This window comes from Bos indicus x Bos taurus, chromosome 19, assembly GCF_003369695.1.
Source record: "Bos indicus x Bos taurus breed Angus x Brahman F1 hybrid chromosome 19, Bos_hybrid_MaternalHap_v2.0, whole genome shotgun sequence".
NCBI lineage: Eukaryota > Metazoa > Chordata > Mammalia > Artiodactyla > Bovidae > Bos > Bos indicus x Bos taurus.
In genome coordinates, this window is record NC_040094.1 from 42,135,226 (window position 1) to 42,152,549 (window position 17,324).

The 17,324-nt window shown below is 40.1% G+C and overlaps 1 protein-coding gene across 1 annotated transcript; it reads right to left on the reverse strand.

The window, feature by feature from the left end:
* Positions 1-6,457: 6,457 nt before the first annotated feature.
* On the reverse strand, positions 6,458-16,424 carry KRT20 (keratin 20). The gene is made up of 8 exons (XM_027519374.1): positions 15,974-16,424; positions 13,296-13,378; positions 11,538-11,694; positions 11,039-11,200; positions 10,734-10,859; positions 8,705-8,925; positions 7,740-7,771; positions 6,458-7,233 (listed from the first exon to the last, which is right to left on the reverse strand). Exons 1-8 carry the CDS (start codon positions 16,295-16,297, stop codon positions 7,136-7,138), a joined length of 1,203 nt encoding a protein of 400 aa, XP_027375175.1. The 5' UTR covers positions 16,298-16,424; the 3' UTR covers positions 6,458-7,135.
* Positions 16,425-17,324: the final 900 nt, after the last annotated feature.

Here is a 17,324-nt window from a genome sequence, read left to right on the forward strand (position 1 = left end):
ACCTATAGCTCAGGATGGAGCAGTGTCAGCAAGGCAGGAAGGCTAACCTTTTATAGGTCTCTGAATGGGTGTTGCCTTGGAAAGTTCACTCTCTCCATCCAAAGTATAGTGGCCCCCCTTTTTTGGCCAGCTTAACAAGAAAATGATTATGCATATTGACAATTCACTGGTATAGATATAATTGAATTATTTTTCCCATTACGTATTTGTGATAGAAAGAAGAAATCTGGGTGGAGTGCAGATAGGTTGTCATAAAGAATTTTTCTTCTCCAAATTATTCTGTTGCTCGCATTCTCTGCACTGCACAGTGTCTTATGCATAGTGGGGAAGAAGTGAGTGATTGCTGAGTGGGTAAATTAATGAATACTTCTTCCTAAACCTTAAGCTTCTTAAAGTTCTTCCCTCATATCTCCTATTTGTTTCCTTTTGAAAACTCAGTATGAACCATCTGATCATGATCTAGTCTATCTTCTCACAGAATATAGTTTCAGAAACAGTTGTAAAATTCACTGGGAAAAATGGGGAACAAATGCATTTTCCAGATTGATACTGGAGTTTGAGTTTCCAAGGATTTAAAAGTCTTGTCATTAGGTTGTTGCATTTTTTTTTTCTGATTCAATAAGAATACCTCTTAAACATTGAAAATACTCTTTAAAAAAAAATCTTTTTACTGCACTCCATTGGATCTTAGTTCCTTTTAGTTCCTTGACACTGGAAACATGAAGTCTTAACCACTGGACTGGACCACTAGGGAATTCCCTGAAAAATGCTATTTTTGAGTAGAATATGATACTAGTAATATTTCCAGCAGATCATCCTTTACATAATATTTGACCTTGGCAAACTCTGTGAAATCAGAAGCCTCGTCTGATACTTCACCACTGCCAACTTTGTTAGTATATAAAACCCAGTTGCTCTTTTTGTTATTGAAATTGTATCAATGCTCATACAGTCAACCCCTGGACCCCCAAATATCCAGATATTGTCTGAATATTATCTGGCTCTGACTCCAACCTCTCTGAAGGTAAAGTTCTTCAGTTCTGTGAGCACTCCTGTGAACAGCTGGATCTACCTGTGCCCACTAGTTGATTTGGGGGCAAATCAGAGGGGTTGCACTTGAAGTCCACGTCCGACCTCTAGAGGGAATGCCCAATGTCAATTCTCACAAATGGAAGGATCTTGTTACCCTCTTTATATTTTCCTAGGGACAGGGACTGATGAACTCAAAGTGAAATCCTACTACAACTTCCTTTTACCTTTTTATAGGAGACACATATGCCAAAGGACATATTTTCTCCCAAACTAGACACATCACAAAGAGCAAGCTAGTGGGACGCCTAAATAAAGGATTTTTTAAGCAAGAAATTTGCAGAAATTGCAAGGTCTCCTTCGCAATAGATATAGAAAGGAAGCAGCAGTCCAAAGCAGACTCAGCTTGAAGAGAGGGGCCATCATCCAGCCATTTGTTTCATTTCTTGAGAGAATGGAAACTTGTTAAGTTGAAATGTCAGGGGTCCCAGTTTCATACGGAGATTTTTACCAAGAATTCCATTCATCTATGTTACCAGCACTTTGCCTGAGCTTGTCTTTTTTGAATCATTAATAGTTATTGTATACTTACGATGTTCTAGACAGTGGGCAGGTGAACTACAGACATTATTTTTAACCTTCCGTGGCAACCTCTTAAGATGGTAAATTTTACCCCATTTTATAGATGAGCAGTCTGAGGGTGATGATGTTAAGTGGCTTATTTAAGGCCACACAGCCAGGAGATGACCAAGACAGGATCTGGGGCTGCAGATAGACAACACAACCCTGCCTCTAACAGTGAGAACAAAAAGGACAGAGGGTCACTCTGACCGCCAAATTGTGAAGCTAGGTTTCTGCCCTGCCCACCATCAGGAGTTTTAGTTCTTTCCCTTTTCAAAATTGAACTTCATTTCTGTGTTTAGCATGAGACCCAGCGATTTACTCTTTAAGGTTTGCAAGAAATGGCATCACACATGAAATCCTGCAAACTGATAGGCAAATGTGCTTTTACTTACACGTTTTGAAATGTAACCACATCTCCAGAGATCTTATGAAGTACTAGTTAAGTGACAGCCCCCCAAGACAGAGTGATTCCATTTTTTGGCCCTGGAAATGAAAGCAAATATTACTTGCTTACAGAGTCAGAAGGAATGTGCCAAATTCTGAGCTATAACTTCGTGATATCAGATAATATGGAAATATGATTAACTTGAATTTTTGAACTTGGAAACAATTTTGTGCTGAAATGTATACTTTCTAAATCTCATGCCTACATGTAAAATTTAAATAATTTGCTTCAATGTATAACACTGTTTGCACATATACCTTTGTGTTTTTATACATATTATATATTATCCTAGACTGAAAGCTTCTCAGGTGAGGACTATAGCTAATTCATTTTGTATCCTGACTCTTAGCCTGGTGTTTGCTAAACTTCATTCTTGCATACTTAGTTATTGCACTTGAAAGAACTTAATCCTTAATATATTTGAATCTGTCATTTAAAATTTATTTCACTTGAAAAAGACTTTGCTCTAATTTACTGGTATGCTTTGACCAAGATTTATTCTCAATCCAATTGTGAATGGGGAGCAACTTCAGAAGTGGAAAAGAGAAATATTTCTTCTTCAGTGGATTTTTTTTTTAATAGGGGGAGGGAGGGCTAAGGTAAATAATTAGGCCTCTATTTTAGAGATTTTTTTTTTCTTTGGCTACACAGCATAGCATGTGGGGTCAGGGTTTCTTGACCAGGGATCAAACCCACATCCCCTGCACTGGCAATGCAGAGTCTCAACCACTCCCTCAATTCCCATCAGGGAATTTCATATTTTAGAGTTTTTAGAAGTGCAAGTAACTTTTCTGACAGCTGTAAAAATATAGGAAGGTGGAAATGTATAAAATGGGGCTGTTGGCAAAATGAGGCCCAGGGGAAAATGACTACAACCAGGGTGAACTGTTCAAAGGAATTATGTCTCCATTTTCTGGTAGAGTTTAGGGAATATTCAACATAAGAACTATTATTGACACGGCATTTGTAAATCTTTAGACTTTATTAAGTAGAACGTGTGCTCATCTTATGTCAGATTGGTGAGTTTCCTGGTCTCTGACTGCAGAATCTCCTCCTGAGTTCTTTCTCTTAAAGACAGACCTTTCACTTTGTGCAATTCAGGATCACTTGGTCCGTAACAGCTTTTCTTTTTGCTTTGAATAACATTTTATCTGATCAATGAGTGAAAGAATATTGAATTACTGATATAGAATGCTTTGCTTTTGAGATGAGGATGAACAAGATCCTAGTGGTCATGATTGAGGTTGGTTTCTGGACTTCAGAGCTCAGTGGTTCTCAAAAGCAGGGGAGGATTGTACGTGGTAAGAAAGAAAAGCAGGAAGATAAAATAATACCCTGGTAAGGTGAATGTTGGAAGTGAGTCTAGGAGAGAAAAGGGAGATTAAAAAAATAGAGATCACTGAAAGTGAAAGTTGCTCAGTCATGTCCAACACTTTGTGACCCCATGGACTATACTGTCTATGGAATTCTCTTGGCCAGAATACTGGAGTGGGTAGCAGTTCCCTTCTCCAGGGGATCTTCCCAACGCAGGGATAGAACCCAGGTCTCCCACATTGCAGGCGGATTCTTTACTGTCTGAGCCATGAGGGGAGCCCAAGAATACTGGAGTGGGAAGCCTATCCCTTCTTCAGGGGATCTTCCCGATCCAGGAATCGATCTGGGGTCTCCTGCATTGCAGGCAGATTCTTTACCAGCTGAGATACCAGGGAAGCCCAATGCCTTAAGTTGGAATTGTTGTTTGAGGGTGTAATCAGGTACCTAGAGTCGGACACGACTGAGCGACTTCACTTTCACTTTTCACTTTCATGGGTTGGAGAAGGAAATGGCAACCCACTCCAGTGTTCTTGCCTAGAGAATCCCAGGGACGGGGAAGCCTGCTGGGCTGCCGTCTATGGGGTCACACAGAGTCAGACACGACTCAAGTGACTTAGCAGCAGCAGCAGCAGTAGCAGCAGCAATCAGGTACCTGAGATCACTCCCAAGTGAGAGTGAGAGCAGAGGGTATCCTCAGGTAAAGTTTTGATTTCATATCATTTCATTTTTTTTCTTTTTATATGTTGTAATGACTCTGTGTGGAAATAATTCCCAAAGCCCAGGAAAAAAAAAAATGTTCTCTCCACCCTAACTTCACTTCTAGGGATTCTCTCTGCATTGGGTAGCTCCATGTCTGCACTGATAATCTCATATAAAGTCACAAAACACATTGATGGTGATTCTAATGTATGATAAAGAAACCTGTATTTACTGACTACGAACCTACTCTGGATCTGTATGTCTGTCAGAAATTGGATTGTCCTGTTCTGGTTCTTAGCTCCTGTAAGAAGTATATAGATAGATACAGAGGTTAATGCTTAACTTTCACACAGTTGCTACTGGCAGAACTGGAGATAGAACCATCTGGTTCCACGAGTATGTATGGTCTCATCTACTTTCTTTGAAAGATTACTTGGAAGAAACGAGTTAGACCAAAAGGCAAGGATTGATCTTCATTTTTTTATGACAAGATTGAGTCAAAAATAATAGTCCCACCTCTTTTTTAACAGAGCATCATTATTGTCATATGACAATGGCCATGTGTAGTGAATTTCAAAAGCATCTCCTGTAAGTTTTTTATTAGTTAGACTCCCAATGTCAGATATTTGTATGTTAGAGCTTCAGACTCTTCTGGAACATGTCTCAGGATGTGAAAAAGAATTCACTTCTAAATATTCTTAACATCTTTAAAAGCAATTTACTAACTGAGGTGACTTGGAAGGAAATTAAGAAATGAGAAAGAAACCTCTTTACTACTTTGAAAAGTAATAGATTGAGAAGGGACGAGAATAATATCTTTTCTGACAAAGGCTGTGCTGAATCAAATCTTGTGTGTGATATAAGCTGGACATTTGTGATAAGCGGATATTGTAAGTGACTGGCTAGTGAAAAATGACAATTAGTAAATGACAAAACAACTAAGGATAGGCATTCATTTCAAGTGTGACTCAGTAAGTGTTTGTCAACGTAATTAGTTGCTGAAAAAGATATGATGACTTTAGACAAACAGCTCTGAGTTCAAACTTGCTCTGTTACTTGGTAACTGTGACTTTGGGAAAGTACTTATTTTGTGTCTTCATATATAATTCTCATTTGTCCTTACGTGTAAAATGGGAATAATATGGTAGGTCAAACCAGGTAAAATTGCTATTTCTGAAGGTCAAAGATGATCATATATTGGCAAGTTCATATGATTCAATCCAATTCCCTCTGCCTCACAGGTAGAAGACTTTCATTGTAAAGATTAAATAGGAAAGGCGTATAAAATGCTGGCACACTGTTTAGCTCATAGGACGTGCTCAGTAAATGGTAGATATTACTATCTTAAGTGGATCACATTATTATTTTCAATATAATAATCACTCAAAATCCTATTTATGAACATGAATATTAAAATTTAAATTTGAGCTATCCATTTGCTAGAATACAATGATAGAGGGAAAATTAATTTTTTCCTGGAAACATTTGCAAGGCAGTTATTACAAAAATGCAAATTCAATGAGATTTAGAATTTAGAAGTCTCACTAGAATACAATATGTGACCTTCTGTATCTGGTGTCTTTCACTTAGTACCATGTTTTTAAGGTTCATCCCTGTTGTAGATGTGTCAGTGCTTCATTCCTTTTTATTGCAGAATACTGTTGTATTGTGGGGCTTTCTCAGAGGCTCAGTGGTAAAGTACCCTCCTGCCAATGCAAGAGACACAGGAGTCAGAGGATTTCATCCCCGGATCGGGAAGATCCCCCGAAGGAAGGCATGGCAACCCACTTCAGTATTTTTGCCTGGAGAATCCTGTAGACAGAGGAGCCTGGTGGGCTACAATCCATAGGGTCACAAAGAGTCAGACATGACTGACGTGACTGAGCATGCAAGCGTTATTCTATTGCTGAGATACACCACATTTTGTGTATCTGTTCATCAGTTGATGGGAGGCATTTGAGTTGTTTCCATTTTGGGGCTGTTACAAATAATGCTGCTATGAACATTTGTATACAAAAGAACACATTGTATGATTCCGTTCATATGAAATGTCCAGATTAGGCAAATCCATAGAGGGAGGAAGTGGATTAGTGGTTTTCAGAGGTTGAGGGGAAGAGAATTGGAGTGACTGCCAAAGGAGCTTCTTTTTGGAGTGATGAAAATGCTCTAAGGTAAGATAGTGGTGATAGCTGCACAACTTTGTGAACATACTAAAGACAGCTGAATTGCATACTTTAAAAGAAGTAATTTTATGGTGTGAATTATACTTCATTAAAACTATTATTAAAAAATAGTGAGAAACATTTAATAACATACAATTACTATGTAAAGAAAGAGAGCACCTGATGATGATTTATGCAGTTTATTATATCATAAGGAGAAGCATTCTGTCTTGAGAAAGGTTTTGCTAATTTTGTTCTTAGTCTATTCCCATTTCAAGCATAATGTACTTCATTCTTATTCTGCTCAGCGTTTATGATTGGAATTTGACTCTCAAATTATTCAGAGCCGAGTTGAGTTTTAAAGACAGCCAAGACAATAAGGGGGGAAGCAAATATAATTTAAAGCTTGCAGAATTATACTGATATTAAAAATTCAGTGAAATTAATCAAGAAATTGACTCAAGAATCCAGGAAACCCTGAAAGGAGATTTTTGCAGTTCAGATTTTGGAAGGTGTTAGAGAGGTTCATTTGTAGTTTGCATAGCCTCCTCTGCTTTGTAAGGTTTAGTAATGATATTAGGTGGTCTATAGCTTGTGATTAATGCATTTTGTGTTAAAGGTGGCAGTAATGATATTTTAAATATCCCAGTGATCATTGGATTTCATTTTTGCAGGCAATTTGCAGCTTCTCTGAGTAAAACATTTATATTCAATTACAGAGACTGGTAAATGGACTCCCCTCTCCCCCCTCTAATCACCAAGAAACATTAATAGTGCTTTCTGATGCCACTTTCTTGAAGGGAGTGAAAGTTATAGCTACATGTCTTTCAAAACCTCAGCAGCATCACTTTCTTCCAGCCCTTCATACACTTTCTTCCACTTCTTTGACTTCAGATGACACAACCTTGCCATCCACTACTTCTTGCACGACTGTCTTAATCTTCTTGGTTTTCTTTATATCTGAATTGAGATTTAAATATGAAATGTTAATTCAGACCCAAGATGCTACTATTTTAGAATACTCAGCTTTAAATTATTATTTTGTATGTATTTCCTTCTTTTAGAAAGGAGTTGAACCCATTCTCTTTCTGAAATGATCTTAAGTCCATTTTCTAAATAAATGCGAAAAATTTTCTACTCTCCCCACTCCCCACAAAAGAAATATGTCATACTGAATTAAGTAAAATGCACATTTTCATCTTGTTTTTCTCTTATAGGATCTTAGGATGTCTCAGGACAGTAATAATAGCCTGGGCTAAGAAAATCACCCCGTCAATGGGAGTGTGAGAAATTTCCCACATGGAGGGTTTCTTTATATGATGTGCCCCATTTTCAGAATCCCTAAGATGATATCTGTTTACTTAAGAGCTGACTTTCCTTTACTTTTCACCAGTGGCAGGTAAGTGGTAAACTACTGAGTGAGAATTCAGTCTTACAGGAAGTGCGTAAGAATTTAGAATACTTACCTTTCTCATCCAGAGTGCTCAACTGATATTCTCTAGTTTTGTTTTTCATTTTTTTAAGAAAAGAAAAAAAAAAGAAAAACAGAAAAATGTGTTATTGCCATTTTGCAAATGAAATGCTCTCCTGCCTGTTCTGCTTAAAAATAAAGTCTGAGTGATGTGTGTTTTACCACTGTTTGTCTCTCCCACCTCCCTTTGCAGTGCTTGCTCCTTCAAGCTGGAGTGTCTTACTTTTTAACTTGAAAAATCCATAGCTTCAGAAATGACTGGTTTAACATACACTAGGGATCTTTAATTACTAGAAGTTTCTGTAATTAAAATAACAAAATTATGAAGGCGGTTTACATCTTGTGTTCCCTTGTTGCCTTTTGTGGGGGTGGTATTTGAAGACAGTTGCTGCTACCGCACTGATGATTCTCAGACTGGTTCCCACAGACCTCTGTGGCCTGTTTTTCAATTCATGATCTTGCAATGAGAACTCTAAAAAGTTATAGTGCTTTCACATGGAACTCTGCTCAGCCTGGATGGGAGGGCAGTTTGGGGGAGAATGGATACATATATATGTATGGCTGAGTCCCTTCGCTGTTCACCTGAAGCGATGACAACATTGTTAATCGGTTATACTCCAATAAAAAATAAAAAGTTTAATAAAAAATTATAGTGCTTTCAATTATGTATTAATCATAAAAATTAACACCAGCATATCTGTATCAGATATGCTTAACCATCTTCTATCTCAGCCCTACAGCATGACCTCAAGTACAAAGGATCAGTATTTTTTTGGGGGGTGTGCATACTAGTTGGTAAATTTTTGTTTTGTTGGTGTTGTTGGTGGGGGTTTGTGTAGTTGTTTTTCAGCTAGGGATTACATTGGTGCTGGGGAAAGAGTTACAGAGTTTAAGGTATGGACATTAAAATAGAATAGCAGATAGACATAGACGCCTATCCTTTGATTCTAAGAGCCTTACTTGACATCTTCTCCTTCCAGAAGACGACGGTAGGTAGCAATTTCCTGCTCAAGCCGGATCTTTATGTCAAGGAGGATATTATATTCATGGATCTGGCGTTCTGTGTCGGTCCGAACCTGCACCAGTTGGCCCTCGAGGGAGTTTAGCCGTGCCTGGATTTTGGCCAAGTGGCTACCATAACGAGCATTGGTCTCCTCTAGTGTACGCTCCAAAGCTTCTTTCTACGAGCACAAGAAAAAGTGGATGTTTCTTATTTGAGGACCTGATTTAAGAGGTGCCTCGATGTTAATTTCTCTTGAGAAGAATTCTTTTATCTAGTCATTGTGGGACTCATGCATATTTCTAGCTTTATCTCTCACTTTTTCCAACTAGGCAGCCTCGGCCAATTAACAGGCATCACTGGCTCCTCAGGTTTTTGTTTGTTTCTTTGAGTTTGCAGTTTGTGGTATATGTATTTTTGTTCTCTGTATTTGCTTCTCCTCACTGTGATTTGTAGTGCCTTTCCATTAGGAAGATCGGACTTGCTAAACCTGTTGATGGTAGGCTTGGTTATATGAGTTTCTTTGGCTAATGAAATGCAAGTGAAACTGACCAATGCATTTATGCGGAGACAGCTTTAAGAGCTATCACATGGTCTAGCTATTGCCCCTTTCCTTCTGGCACAACACTGGCATGTCCCCTTACCCTGGGGTGGAAAAGTCATGGAGCAGAGCTGAAGCCAGCCCATGATGGATGTAGTGTTACAGGGAAGAACAAAATCTGACCACATGTTGGATCTGTTTCTTTTACTTTAACCTTTGCTTCCTGTTGCTTTTTGTTCTCTGTCTTATACATAATGGCCTGCCTCAGGGAACCATGCCTCTCTGCCTGAATGTTAAACCAAAGTGCCTTTGCTTAAGGAAACATCCTTATCCTGTCCACCTGTGGTGGTTTAGACACTAAGTAGTGTCCGACTGTTGCAACTCCATGGACTCTAGCCTGCCAGGCTCCTCTGTCCATGGGATTCTCCAGGCAAGAATACTGGAGTGGGTTGCCATTTCCTTCTCCAGAGGATCTTCCCAACCCAGGGATTAAACCCGGGTCTCCTGCATTACTGGAAGATTCTTTACTGATTTCCCTGGTGGCTCAGATGGTAAAGAGTCTGCCTGCAATATGGGAGACCTGAGTTTGTCTCTGGGTTAGGAAGATTCCCTGGAGAAGGAAATGGTAACCCTCTCCAGTGTTCTTGCCTGGAGAATCCCATGGACAGAGGAGCCTAGCAGGCTACAGTCTATGGGGTTGCAAAGAGTTGAACATGACTGAGCAACTTTACTTTCACTTCTTTACTGACTTAACTACAAGGGAAGCCCTGTCCACCCATATGTAAATGACTACAAGAAAGAAGAAATTAACAGCCTTCCCTAGGCTAAACATTCCGGGAGATATTTGTAAGACTTATGACCTTTTTACTTTGTTTCCTCACCTCCTCCCCATCTCTGTTCTATGAAAGAAACTGGCATCCAGACCCCGGATGAGATGGTTATTTTGAGACATTAGTCTGCCATCTTCTCAGTGTGCCAGCTTTCCAAATAAAGTCTTTATTCCTTGTCTCAACACCTGGACTCTGATTTATTGACTTGTGTGGTGAGTAGAGTGAGCTTGAACTGAGTGACAGTCATTGTAAGCCATTGTGATTTGAAGGTTGTTACCGCAACATAACTCATCATGAGCTGACTGATATCCTAGCCTGGAATGTCTTGACCCCTCTTCTCCAATTAAAAATTGCACCTTACTCTTTCCAGTCTACTTCAAATGCCACTTTTCCTGTGACATCCTCCAACTCTCTTTGGCCTCTGCATTCTTGCAGTGTCTTGTCCTTTACTTTGACTTCTTTCTGTCTTTTCACTATCATCAGTTGTTTGATGTGTTTCCCTGACTGCTCTGCAAAGGGAGGGATTATTTCTTATAGGTATTTGCATTTCCAGAGTTCCTGACACAGGTGCTTAGTAAACACACAGCCCGTGAGAGCTGAACGTTAGATGTGCTTTACCATGTTGAGAAGGGACTGGAGCTCTAGTTCCAGGACCTGGTAGGTGTGTCTCTGCTCTTTTATTTGATCCTTGGTTCCTTTTAACTCTTCAGTGCTCACTGTGACTTGCTGTTGCAGATCATTAATCTAAAGTTCCAAAATGAAAAAAAAAAAAAAAAGGAATGAAAGAAAGAAAATAAGGAATAAAGGGAGGAAAGAATGGAGGGAGGGGTGGAGGGAGAGAGGAAGGAAGGAAGGAAATGAGTTATCTGTTTTTGGAAGACAGCGTCCTCACGTTTGCTTACCCATTAGAATTATGCTATTACCTGTATCTCAAACTGTTCTTTGGCTTTCTGAAGGTTCTCCTGGGCCATGGCATCATATTTCTGCCTCATTTCATTCATGATGGCACCAAGGTTCAGGCTTGGAGGAGCATCCACCTCTACATTTACATTATTGCCCAGATGAGCGCGTAGGCTCCTCACTTCCTACAGGGGTGAAAATTCTGATTGATTATAGTCTGAAGTACATTCTCAGATGAGGCTATGCAGAAAAGACATAGTAAATCTTAAGGCTTCTTTCCTTGGGGATGAGTAATAGAGAAATAAAACAACTTAGCTAAGGCTTATTATGGTCCAGAGACTGCTCCAAGTCATTCAAACCTGGCAGCAGCCATATTGAAAAGATGTTAAGGCTCATATCAATCTCATTGTCATCTTTTTCACCACCACCACAATCACCACATCTTCCTCTTTTTCCTCCTCCTCCTCACTATTATTAGAGCCATTCTATCATTTCCAATGCTGCTTCTGAATATTTTCTCACCTCCTCATGTTCTTTTTGGAGGAGACGCAGGTCTTTAGTCAGCTCTTCAATTTGAATCTCCAAGTCTGCCTTCGTTAGAGTTAACTCATCAAAGACCCTTTTCAGGCCATGAAGATCAGCCACCACTGTTTGGCAAATCCCCCGCTCAGCTTCATACCTGTGAATTAAGTAGTATGGAAAGATAATTGAGTTCTTCTTAAGCCATTATAGAAGAGATGATCTTAAAATGATAATAAGATCAATCTTTATGTGGTATAAGAAGAGTTCAATTTCAATACATCATTGTGTCTCTATACATTTTAAAATGTTCTGGAGAACCTTGGGCTCAGATCACTTGCTTTATAGTGTCATCTCTGTGATTTGGAGTAACTGGTAAAATAACCGCTCTGAAATTATTTTTAAAATTTCCTGAATTCTGGAATATATTGTTTTAAAAGTTAAAAAATTGCTCTAATTACTGTGCTAGCAAAAGACTCACATTATTGATATTAAATAATGGTTAGTAGAAACAAACTCACAGACTTAGAGAATGAATTTATGGTTGCCAGGGGTGAAGATAGGGGGAAGGAATAGTTAGGGAGTTTGGAATCGACATGTACATTGCTGTATTTAAAATGGATATCCAACAAGTTCCTACTTGTTGGTTAGCACAGAGAACTCTGCTGAATGTTATGTGGTAGCCTGGATGGGAGGAGAGTTTGGGGGAGAATGGTTATATGTATATGTATGGCTGAATCCCTTTGCTGTCCACCTGAAACCATCATAACATTGTTAATTGGCTACACTCCAATATAAAATAAAAAGTTAACTAAAAAATGGTTAGTTAGATTTACTTAATGAATGCACATGACCAGTTTATTTTTATTACTTTGTAAAAAGATGCATCTAAAGTGAATTATCTTAAAAATTCATGCATTCTCTTCTATGATCTTATATATTCCCATTTTTATTAAAATAGTAAGCTTAAAGAAGTGATAATGCAATGAGACTCCCAGATGCTGAGTGGAATTAATGAACTTTTACTGCTTTAATTTCCAGATCTGCTTTCTCATTTCTTTCTTTTTGATCCCTTATAGCATTATAATGCTGTGCTTTTAAACCACCAAAGACTCTTCATTGCCAATGTGTTGTACAAATTCAGGATGAGGAAGCCCTAGTGTGGAAGCAGTTAAGAGGAACAGCTCTGATCGCATGTAATGTGATGTGAGAAAGTGAACACAAATTGAACTGCTTTAATCCACCTGGTTCTTTGGTTGGTCAGACCTTACTGTAAAACACTGTCAAACAGGAAGGATTAAGAGCCACCCCTGGAACTTCGGTCATTTACTTGAAGGAACATGGATGACTCAGAGAATCACTAAGTGTAGATAAATGACTCGCTAGATAACAAAAGGGTACAGGCAGAAGGGAAGTTGTAAACTGCCTTCCTATTACTCCAAAGAGCAGAATTAGTTTCAGTAGGTGAAAAGGTAGAACTAAAAAAGAATGTTCTAGCAATCAGAGCTGACCAAGGAGAACAGTAGTAATTACTAGAGGTGTTCATTTACACTCTGGGTGACCGTATCTTAGGACTACTGGGGGAGAAGTCCAGTCCTGATGATAGATCAGAAAGCTTCTAACACCCTTTTAACTCCAAGGTTCTGATACTATTCAGTGGGAGCTCCTTTGCCAACAATGCTGTGGGGAGTCAAGTGTCATGAAGGACCACTGAAAGGCCCTTCTTTTCATAAAGTGTCAGTATGGTATCAGAGAACCTACTTCAGCCTGAAGTCCTCCATAGCCAGTTTAGCATTATCGATTTGTAGGACACATCGAGCATTCTGCAGTTGAGCATCTTTAATCTGGAAAATACACCAGAAAGAGTGACATTTTCAACTGGACAGAAGTCTAAAATGATTGAGTTGATCCTCAGATACAGCCTCTCTTGAACTGAAGACGATGTTCATCCCAAGGATTGCCACAGGTTCGATGCACGATACTGGATGCTTGGGGCTGGTGCACTGGGATGACCCAGAGGGATGGTATGGGGAGGGAGGAGGGAGGAGGATTCAGGATGGGGAACACATGTATACCTGTGGCGGATTCATTTTGATATTTGGCAAAACTAATACAATTATGTAAAGTTTAAAAATAAAATAAAAAAGAAAATAGAAAGGAGAAATATTGGGTTGGAGCTTTAACACAATAGATTCATAAAATGCAACTTGAGTCCTGAGGGTTTGGTCAGTTTCCTTATGACTACAAATGAAGAGCTTAGTTCAACTTGAGCCATCAGACCTTACTGAGAGCCTTGTCTTTGTTCCTGCTTAGAACCTTCCTCTTAGCCCCTTTCACTTGGTGAGCTCCTCCCTCCTCTCAGCCTCAACATCATTGCTTCAAGGAAGCCTTCACTGGTTTCCTCAAAACAGAGTTGGATGAACTGCCTGTGCTTTCACAGCCCTACATAGCCCTCCCTTTATCCTTCCATGTGGGACAATGTTGCCTTTGTCCATCTTTGTTTCCCCCTAAATCACATTAGGGCTTTCCTGGTGGCTCAGATGGTAGAGAATCTGCCTGCAATGTGAGAGACCTGAGTTTGATCCCTGGGTTGGGAAGATACCCTGGAGGAGGGCATGGCAACTGACTTCAGTGTTCTTGGCTGGAGAATCAACATGGACAGAGGAGCCTGGTGGGCTACAGTCCATGGGGTCTCAAAGAGTTGGACATGATTGAGCGACTAAGCACAGCACACAAATCACATTATGTTCACCATCATATTCCCCAGTGCCAGCTGCTGCTGCTGCTAAGTTGCTTCAGTCATGTCCGACTCTGTGCGACCCCATAGACGGCAGCCCACCAGGCTTCCCTGTCCCTGGGAATCTCCAGGCAAGAACACTGGAGTGGGTTGCCATTTCCTTCTCCAATGCATGAAAGTAAAAAGTGAAAGTGAAGTCGCTCAGTCGTGTCTGACTCTTAGCGACCCCATGGACTGCAGCCTACCAGGCTCCTCCGTCCACGGGATTTTCCAGGCAAGAGTACCGGAGTGGGGTGCTATTGCCTTCTCCGAGTGCCAGCACTTAGTGCCTATTAAATACTCGCTGAATGAATGCACACTTGCTTTGTGGTGTTAACTTGTGTAGGCACTGGGCATCCCTGATCTTAAGAAGTGGTTACCTAATGGATGAATCCTCTAAGATGCATATAGATCAGAAGTCTGCTTGTAAAAGATGCTACAGAGGCATGTCTCTTTCAGTAGATCTAGTGTAGATCTAGTCCTAGAGAGAGTGGTCTTCCTTCATATACTGGGCCTGCTCAGGTAAACGGAACATTTGGCTGTACCTATGTGTTCAGGATGGCCTGAAATAACTTCATAAACATGAATCATGCGATGGCTAGGGGAGAATGGTTGGCTGATTTTGAATATTTTAGTGAAAGCCTGAGAAAAATGAGCTGTTGGCAGAAGGGCAATTTAAACACCTTTGCCTTCACATCCCCACAGTTCCAGAAATCCCAAAGTAACTTCCTATAGAATCAGAATCAAATTGCACTGATGTTTAATATAATGCAAGAAAAGAGAGACTTGCTGGCAAGTAAGTGGCCTTTGCTCTAAAGAAAGGAATGTTAAGATAGAAATGAAAATGAAAGGAACAATTTTCTTGATTAGATAAGAATTTTAAAACAGAGTAAGTGTTCTGTGTCACATTTGACATCTTCGGTTAGGAGCAAAGTCTTCTTTTATTCCACGCTATTGATAAAATGGAGCACTCCACCTTTCTGGTATGACATGGGAGCAGGTATGATTGCAATAAATTTGAATTGGGGCAATAAAACATTTTATGACTGTTGAAGTGGTTTCTGAACTGCTTGGTGAATGAATGATGATCAGATTATTAAACATTTTAAAAGTATTTAAAAACCCAGATATCATTAAGACCTATGCCCCATCCCCATTACCACCTTGAATCATTTATCATTGAAATTTATGATCCAGTATTCTGACACTTGTGGAGCTTCCCTGGTGGCTCAGACAGTAAAGATTCTGCCTGTAATGCAGGACACTCAGGTTCAATCCCTGGGTTGGGAAGATCCCCTGGAGGAGGGCATATTCATTTGGAGGGCAACCGACTCTAGTATTCTTGCCTTGAGAATCCTATGGACAGAGGAGCCTTGCAGGCTACAGTCCATGGCGTTGCAAAGACTGGGACATAACTGTGTGACTAAGCACGCGTGCACACACACACACACACACACACACACACACAAAGTCATCCTATTTAGTCAGGTTCTCCAGCAGTAAAATATAAAATATAAGACATAAAAATATGCCATTTTTATAGATGTGGCATTTAAGCCTAATTTGCTTTACAGTGCCCATTTGGACCACCCAACATATATGCCCTTCTTGACATATGATACAGCTGGACAGTGGGGAAGAAAGCAGAAGTGTCCTGCCTCACCTGGTCTCGCAGCTCTTTGATTTGTCCCATATATGCACTGTGGTCCCGACCGGTGCTAGGTGTGTTGGTCTCATACCAGTGCTTGATCTGCTGTTCAAGGTGGGAGTTGGACTGCTCCAGTGACCGCACTCTTTCCAGGTAGCTTGCTAGGCGGTCATTTAGGTTCTGCATGGTCATCTTTTCATTGCCAGCAAACAGGTTTCCTCCAGCAGGGTCGCTCCCATAGTTTGCCAAGTGTCTAGACGTCGAGATGCGGGTGCCGTGGCCTCCAGCCCCTCCATACACGCTGGGTGCGACCCCTCTCCTATATATGGAGCTGCTCATGCTGAGCCCAGGGCTTTGGGAGGAGGAACTCAGGCTTCGGTGGAAGCTTCTCTGACTGAAATCCACTGGGGGTTGTAGGAGGAAGCAGCTGTTGTAGCTTCAGGATGGATGGAGCAGAGTCCGTCTCTTGGTCGCGGATGAGCTGACCTTTTATAGAACTCACAGGAGAAACGCCTCCTCCGCTGACATGTCACTTTACAATTGACACCACAATCCACCTTGCCTTGCCTCTTTTCTTTCCCCTTTGTACAGCAATCTGTTTAATACCATTCCAGAAATTACCACTAGAGGCCTTTCTCAGAGGCTTTTTTCAGGAGTGATTTCTTTTTTCAACAGAGGAAACAAAGGGAAACTGGAAAGTATTGTTTTAGCCCTTGCACCTGCCGTGGCACATTTTCTTTCATCCTAACGTCCACATAAAGCATGTTTGCAATCTCCGCAAGTAATTTATCTGAAAAGAAAGATGTGTGTACCTAATAGTAAGTCACACTAGTGACAAAAAACAATGTTTAAAAATGAAAAAAAAAAATCTTTTCTTCTTTTTGCTGAGAGCATTTAAGTTCTACTTTTTAAAAAATAAATTTCAATTATACAGTATAGCATTATCAACTACAGTCACCATGTTTTAAATTAGGTCTTCAGAACTTACTCATTTTACAACTGAAAGTTTGCATCCGTTTACCAACCTCTTCCATTGACCTCATCCCTCCACTCTCCAGCCCCTGGCAACTACTTTTCTACTCTCTTTTCTATGAGTTTGACTTTTTTTTTTTCTTTAAGGTTCCACATGTAAGTGATACCATGCAGCATTTGTCTTTCTTGGCTATTTCACTTAGCACAGTGCCCTCAAGGTCTATCCATGATGTTACATCTTCTTATATTCTTCATTATCCATTCATCCACTGATGGCCACTTAGGTTTTTCCACATCTTGGCTGTTGTGAATAATGCTTCAGTTAACACGAGAGGGCAGATATCCCTGAGACAGTGATTTCATTTCCTTTGAATATATACCCAGAAGTGAAATT